This window comes from Vipera berus (assembly GCF_964194415.1).
Source record: "Vipera berus genome assembly, chromosome: 1".
In the NCBI taxonomy this organism is placed as follows: Eukaryota; Metazoa; Chordata; class Lepidosauria; order Squamata; family Viperidae; genus Vipera; species Vipera berus.
In genome coordinates, this window is record NC_138202.1 from 72639131 (window position 1) to 72647589 (window position 8459).

Genomic DNA, 8459 nt, shown 5'->3' on the forward strand with positions numbered 1-8459 from the left:
TTAGAAAGACAAAGATCCCTAGAATCAACAATCTCGCACACCAAAAACATCCAACACAGGACATAGTCATCAGCCACACCCCCTGGGAAGCAGAATATGACCTTTGGGACATAATAATACCACAATCCGAATACCAGAAAGGCACACTCAGAATCAGGACAAAGTTCATGCCACAGGAACAACTCCAAACAAAAGCTCAAGAAGGTATAAAAACCCACCACTCCCTACTACATGTGGTCAGCTTTCCCAGAGCCATCTTACTCTCTGGCTCTCCTCTTCAATAAACTACAACCTTCTTTCTAAAGCAGTCTCCATGTTTGTTTATTCCCAGCTTAGAATGGACCCTGATGAAAATTTTTCTTTCAACAAGGTCTAGATTATTTTATAAAAATGTTTTAGTTTCTCAGCGGTAAGAATGCTAATGAAATATGTGAAAATAAATCTTAAAATCCACTGTCATTGTCTTTGGATTGGAAGACTAAAGCAAAATGTAATTATGCATACTGGAAATGTCTTTCACAAAAGGAGTTACGATAAAAGAAGTGTTTGTTCTGAGCTACAGACAAATTTCGGAGAAGTTCCAATTCTCAGCAACTCTCTTTGTATAAAAAAAACATTTTCTGTCTAAACAGAACAAAGGTTCCTGAACTGGTGAGGTTTTCTTTAACTTCCTCATAAAATCAGCCCAGAATAATTTCTGTCAACAATGGCATGACTAAGCACCAATTACCACCCACATCTCAAAGACAAAATATCACCTCTGTAATATAAGCACATTAAACTGAGAATACATGGACATTTTAAAGTCAGTGGAAAATAAATTACTTTTGAAACAGTAACTTTGCAAAAGGGTTATCTTGAGAGTCAGAAGCTCTGTGGACTGGATACTCACAAATCTGGAAACTGGGTAATCCAGGGAATGCTTTCTTTTTGAAAGTAATAACAAACACATTCCTTGAATATTATCCTAGATTCACCCTTCTTTTCATAGCGGCAGTTCAACTAGTCTCAATACTATGGAATGTTTTGAACAGCTTTCTCTGGACCACCACCGATATTTGATCCTGGACAGAAATAATCGTCTAAGATTTCTGCTTATTTGAAAGATCATTCACAGGAAAGATATATTTCAGTTTGGAGGAGATGGATAGATTATATTCAGAACAAATATGGGACTAAAAAGTTCCATTTAGCTTATGAGTAGATTTTAGTGGGATATTGTTATTGGTACTTTGTTTGTAGTTATGTTAAAGGGAGTTAAAGCACATTATGAATTTGGTTAATTGTATATTATGCATAATTTTTATTTAGAATATGATTATTGTAACTATAATCCTGTATTTAGCTCTGGGAAGTGGGGGGGGGAAGTGGGCGGGTTTGCGGTGGGGGGGATTTGGGGATATATTGTAAAACTTTGTTTTTGTAAAACTCTTTAATAAAAAAAAGAAATAATCGGCTACGATATTCATGCACAGAAACTATAGTTGATACTACATTTCATTCCTAACACTTTCATTGGTTCTAGAGCAACCCTTGCCTACATTTTTTCTATATGTGAAGCCCTGTATCATCCCTGAAGCTTTTGAGGATCATCCCACATATCTGGGGTCAGCAATGCAAGCACTATAACACAGAGAGCTTCTTCGCATTAATTTAAGTACATTTAGGTACTGCCTAACTCTAAATGACTATGCAAATCTTCAATATTTTGCAAGAAAAGCTAAAAGGACAAAAATTTGCCCAAATGCCAAATCACAAGAGATGGTGTGGTTTCTGCCTGAAACCTTCCAAGGTTTGAGAAATGAGAAAGCCCCAAGCGCACAAGATTGGCAATCTTCAGAGATGTCAAGCATTATGACTACATGTGTCACCCACATTGAGGAATCACCTGCAGAACCTTTGCTATTCAATAGTGTTTTACAAACCACAACCAGGAGTTTGTGTTTTCATATGTGAATAATTTCATTTACTACTAAGTCTGCTATATCTGGGCTGCAAAAAAATCTGGACAACCATTGGATGGCAGCAAAGACTTTTCTACTAAATATTTCTTTGTTTCCATCCAAAATTTTGCAATCTGCAAGTAGAGGTGGGCGTTATGCTATAAAATCAAGAGTGAGCCCTGAGTTGTTTGTTACAAAATGAGTTACATATACATTTGGCATAGTTGAGAAAAACATATACACTCTGTGATCAACCCTCAGAAAATCTGTTTTCTGTAGAAAAAATGCTGCTATGATTTCTAACATGCTGTTAATGAGCTTAGTTAGCCTAACATTTATAAAATCTTTGAAAACTTAAAAGAAGTTAAGTACTCTCAGATCTTTAACATTCTTCAATCTAAGATCTACACAATTCTTTTTTTTTCTTTCGCACTATACTGTTCTAAAAGTTCCAGGTGCCAAATAATGCACATAATTGAAACTGGGATTATTTTCATCCTTTGGGAGATAGATTCTGGTAGAAATGGAAAAAGAGCGTCTCCAGGACTTTCCATATCTCAAATGTAGCAACTGAAATGGCATACTTTTCTGTTACATGTTTTGGCAACAAAACCACAGAGAGAGGAGACTGGTAGATCTGCTTGTTAAATGGAAAAGAGAAACAGTTAATTTAGGGAGGAAAAAAGTTTCAGCGTGGGTGATTCTAAGCATCTTTGCAAACTTTTGATGCCCAGCTTGATGCTGAAGTTTTCTATTTAATTCAATGAACTCATAAACAAGGCAGAATCTAGTACTTAAAGCTATACACACCCTACAATAAATCTGGAAGCACAGTTACTGAAAGTGAGCTCAACTATTATGGGATCTAAGTTCTTATTTAGGAAAATATTTTAGCTACTGTTATTCCAAACTTTCACCTGTCAGCCAGGCACTAGGAATGAGCTTGTGGGTGAGAAAGATAGCTAGTCGGGGTCATTTGTTTACATTCTAGTTGTAATTGCCTAGTGTTGATCAGTTTATAATAGGTTTTGCTCCTGTTCTTGCCCTGATTGATCAGTACCAGCTGTTATATAACCATTGAACTGTTGTGACTATTTTATCAGAGTGCTTGTCAAACTGTGACAGATGAGTCTTGTCATGTTTTAGAGCTGGGTCGACATCACTGCTGTTCGGTGACATTCTTATAATAAAGTCACAAAACTGATGAACCCACAAGACTGTCTACCTACCCCAGAGAATGCAAAAAACAAAAAACAGTTTGCCAAAGGAACTGTTTCCTCTCCCACTCTACTGTTGTTTGCTTTCAACTAGTAGAATAAATCTATCAGTTATTAAAACAGGATTCTTCTGGAGGTTTCAAGAAGAGATTGGACAACCATCTGTCTCAAATGGTATAGGGTTTCCTGCTTGAGCAGAGGTTGGACTAGAGGACTTCCAAGGTCCCTTCAACTCTGTTATTCTGCATTCTGTCACATCAGAATCAGCTCTTTCTCTAAGTGCCTTCATCAATATAGCTTAGAATGTCACTTAAAAAAGGCAGAAACTTGCAACTGTTTTATGGCTTGCATTTTTACTGTGCTTTAGGCATATGGAATCTGGGGGTGGGGGAGATGCTATTCTATACAATGCCTTCATACTGTGGTTGAAAAGCATTTTTAAAAGCCACCACTATCCTTATTTATTCAGGAATCAGTGGTTTGGCTCTTGACAGTTTGCTAAGTCTTGCAACTTTCAGGTCAACACCTCCTCTGCTTCAGAAGGATTCCGCCTCTCTTTGGCTGCAGAAGGCCCACTAATTTCCATGTACATAGCCTGAAATATCTTTTTCATAAGTTCACAGGTACACATTGAGAGTAGAAGTGCAGGTTGAGCTGTACCTCTTCCCCACCTCATCTTCTTTTGCTCAGGCAAATTAGCAATGAAACACATACATTTAATACAATAATAGATCCAGAATTTCATTTTTTGAACAGATGAATTCAGGGAATAGCATTTTAAAGGTTCTTCACAGGAGAGAGGAAAGGGAAATCATTGAACAATGTTCTCCTCTCTGCAGCTCTTTTATGCTGTGCTGGAATGATGAGGCAAAAGAAGAAACGGGGAGGATCAGCAAAAACTTATCTCCTATTTTTTGCTTCAATGGAAGAACCTTGTAAGTAGAATTTCCTCCATAGGAACCCTTGATCCAAGTTTCTCTTTATATTTATTCACTGTGCTTTCATGTTGAGTTGGGCTACATATTAACTACAAGTATAAATGCACATGGAATTTAAGATGAAGAATCACAGAGACAGATCTTTCTAGAAGGACTGGTCAGAGTAGCAGGAAGATTAAAAAGAAATCTTACGCATTAAATGTTTCTGAAATCAGGCAGTAGAATAAGTTACTCCTGAATACATATATTGCTACTAATCCAAAACTATATTCAGGAATGGGATATTTATTATGGGGATGGCATTTTCTTCTCAGCAGCTAACTTGTAATGTTTTGTGATTGAGAAACAGAATTGTGCAGTAATTCTGAGAATGAGCACAAGATAAATATGTGCGTAGGATTAGATGGTGATAGCACGAACAGGTTGGCTCCTCCTTGTTGGGTTGGCATTGTGTCATGTCTTTAGATCAGGCAGCTAGCATTCTCAAAAAAGCACTTTGGAATTAAGTTCACACAACAAGCAGCAAGCAAGCAAGCAAACAAGCAAGCAAAGAAAGCCTGCATGGCTAAACTTTCCCTAGTGGGGGATCTCAACTTAGCCTACATTCTGAAAAAAAAGCTTGGAATCCAAATGGAAATGCTACTTAAGTTGTCACTGTCTCTTATATACACTTGGCCTAACATCAGGTCTCTTATGCCTCTTCTTTAAAGAGTACAGAGCATTGCAGGCAGAGAGTCTTTGCCAACCTAGAAAATGGACCACAACACAGAAACTGTGGTTGCCCAGATTGTTAATTAATAGATTCCATAAAATTGCAAAATAATGATGATGGTGATGATGAGGCTGATTTGGATCCTACACATTTAATACAGCCCCATTTCTTCACTGTACTCTTCTATTCTGCCTGGACATTTTAAGATCCTACCTATCCAGAACTCCAGCCTGATTTGCTATCCCAGATTTTCTGGCTTTTCCTTCCCATTATGAACTCCATAATCACCTTCTCTTCTCCCCTCCCTTTTTGCCTCTGCAGTTCTACCCAGGCACCTTCTGCCTTACCTCCTGGACCACTTGGCTGACGGTCTCCCAAACGGTCTCTTCCAGAGCACTCCGTACAGCTGCACTTTGGTGCGGATATCCAAGGCATCCAGATCTGTCGGATCCATGGAGGGGGAAGGAGAGACGGAGTTGGATTTTGAAGTAAACATTATTAAGAGGCAGACTTAAAAAAAATCCAATTCTCTGCCTCTGCTCTGCAGCTGTAGGAATCCGATTAAATGCAACGAACCAGAAAGGTGTAACTGCTTAGTCGGGGAGAGGGGGGGGGGAGAGAGTGAGGCTTAGCTCTGAATCAATAACTCTGCTGCCAGTGCTCGATATTTGTCTCCCTGATGCAGAGATGATGTGAGCTTCCTTGTTTCATTTCGCTTCCTGATGCCCTGACCAGAGAGGGAACATTCCAGACAAGCAGGGGGGAAAACCTTTTTCATGAAGTAGATGGAGCCCTCAGTGTAACAAGCCAAGGCATAGTTTGTGTAACAGTGGAGCATTCACAAAGTATAGTTGCAGGTAGAATGAAATGGCACTCATTAGTTTCTTCCCTAGTCAGTTTAGTATGATGATTAAGGTTTAGGAATAAGAACATGGCGCTCTGGGTCCAAATCTTCAATCCATTCACTAGCTAAATTCTTGCGCTGAGAATGACCAGCCCAATTTACCTTGTCAGGTTGTTGTAAAGATAAAATGGGAGGAGGATCCAAGAAGGGACATTGTGCTGCTTGGGGAAAAAAAGGATAATTATGGAATAAAGGGTTCTTTTAATGAATAAGCTGGATGGGACTAACCACCTCTGAGCTCAATGAAGATTGCATTTCTGTTCAAATGTTGATCATTAACATATGTTTGAATGTGAATTCCACTAGCCAAGTTTCCATTCAGATGTGAGATTTAAGGTTGAAAAGACTTGATTCTAATTTGTGGACCGAGATATTTTTAAAATTATTTTTAATTTTCTCTGAGGTAAACAAAAACAAGAATATATGACAAGAGCTCAGAACAATACATCTCAACATTCAGTCACAGCCAACATGTAACTTGTGACCCAAGATTTGAAGACAAGATTCAGCTTAAACCAGTCAGAGATAGTTTGAAAAAAAGATTTGATGAGAAGCTATAATAGAAGGCATTCTTTGGCAGAATGGGATGGAAACAGGATTTTAGAGGACATTTAACTTTGTGAAATTTCAGCTTGAGAGCTCCATTATTTTTTTTAAAAAAAGTAAAATGCACATATACTCTTTTAAAGCAGAAATGGGAGGAGATAGGGAAAGGAAATGCAGCAAAACCTGTTTTTGGCTTAACAACAAAATGTTCAGAAACTGTTTAAAAAGTAAGCTTTCTTACTAAACTGATTACCAGCTTTTCTGGATGGTTACAATGGATGATTGACATAGAATTGTTTGTGTAAACAATGCTTTGAGAAATGTGTGCTGTGGTGTATATACCCTGTGATATAAATAGAAATATGTATTACATGCAATAGTAGTTTAACCACAAACCATAGTATGCCAATCCATTTGACCTTTTTGTCTCATAACAAACTGCCTAAAACAAATTGTAGCAGAAGTGTAGCAGACAAATTCAGCAGCCCAGCAATAGCAACAGGACAGTTAAAAACCAGGCTTTCTTCCCTTCCCTTCATTTCTTTTCAACCTATGTGGAATGTTGGGAACTGTCCCGTACAATATGGGTTGTGGTCATGGAGGTATTTAGAGGTGCTGCTGCCTGATTACATCTGAACAAAGGCTCCTGGCAAGGCTTCTTGGATACTGATAGCTGTAGAAGACGTTGGAAGCCACATTTCTGTTTTTGAGCATTACAGTGTGGGTGATGCGGTTAATGGAATGGTTAACCCTTGCTTGTCTAAAATCTCAACCTTTAGCTTGCCTAAAATTTCAGATAGGAATACATTTTGTAAATTTTTCAACTTAAGTTTCTAAAAATGTTTTTTTAAAAACATATGGGATAGATATGAACATTAGTTTGCCCTCCAGATTTCATCTTTTTTAAAACCGAAGCTCTCTGGCTAACTTATGTTATTCAAAGTTTACTGAGGATCAGAAAACAAAAGCAAAAATCAAGCCTGTAGAGTAGAATATGGAAAGGTCAGGTCATCAAAGAAGACAAATAGTCTAGAATTGTAAAGAGCTATTGGGGAAATTAAAACTCAGAATGAACTGATGTTAGTAAAGAATAACACAAGTTTCTTACGATATTTCCAGAAATAAAATGAAGACAGTATACCAGTTATTCAGTGGAAATGTCAAAATGCTAACACATAATTTGCAATCACTGCAAATGGGCCCAATTTTGACTCAATCAACTGCTGCATCCTTTGATATCGGTTTATTGAAAATGAACTTCAGTTCATTCATTCCAAGTCAAATTGGTATATCTTGTTTTATCTGCGATGACAAATTTTGAAAATTCCCACATAACACATAGCAGAAATAAGATCTCCTCAAATTATCCTTCAATTTTTTCTCTCTCACCAATAGGAAACTTTACCTGCCTCTGACAACCTTTTTAAACTCTGTATTGCTATAAAATAGCAAACTATTTCTCCAAAATTCATTATGGTATGAATCCCTTCATTACCATTACTAGGCTAGCCTATTTAACAGAAAAAAAAGCAATCCAAAAGCAGATGGGCAATTACATCCCAAATGCCTCCAAAGTGTGCAATTGTAATCATTTTTGTTGTCAATGAATTAATTCCTTTCTACTATTGGTCTGATAGTCATAGGTAGCTGATAAAAAAGAGCCTTGGTGGAGCAGTGGGCTAATGCCTCCTTAAGTAACACCAGCTGCCTGCAATTAGTGCAGGTTCGAGTCCCACCAGGCTCAAGGTTGACTCAGCCTTCCATCCTTCCGAGGTAGGTAAAATGAGGACCCAGATTGTTGGGAGCAATTAAGCTGACTTTGTAATAATGCCGCTTGGGGTGTGTGTGAAAGCCCTAATAAGCAGGCATATACATAGAATGAAGGCTACTGCTAAGCTTGTAAGCCGCCCTGAGTCTTCGGAGAAGGGCGGGATATAAATGGAATTAAAATAAATAAATAAAATAAATAGTCAGAGGTACTTACTGTATTGTCAGACCATTCCTGCTACCCTACCGTAAATTTTCTAATAGCTCCAAATAGACTGGATCACTCACTAGAAGAAATCTCCAGTCTTTTGTCTACACCTGTTTGCTTCAATTGTGTAAATTTCCTATTATCTTCCTCTCCAACTACCATAATAGTCTATCGCCAAAATCATGGGAGCCCAATATTTTACGGCAGAACTTCTATATCTATCT

The 8459-nt window shown here is 37.8% G+C and overlaps 1 protein-coding gene across 2 annotated transcripts in view; it reads right to left on the reverse strand.

Annotated features, from left to right (window-relative positions):
• PLEKHD1 (pleckstrin homology and coiled-coil domain containing D1) overlaps nt 1–5430 on the reverse strand; it is a 60407-nt gene extending 54977 nt beyond the window's left edge. For both annotated transcript variants that reach the window (XR_014027160.1, XM_081333264.1), the window contains exon 1: nt 5158–5430. Coding sequence is in view for 1 of the 2 variants with exons in the window: in XM_081333264.1 (XP_081189390.1) it covers nt 5158–5306 (149 nt within the window). In the remaining variant the exon portion in view is untranslated. The remainder of the gene's footprint in view (nt 1–5157) is intronic.
• Nucleotides 5431–8459: the final 3029 nt, after the last annotated feature.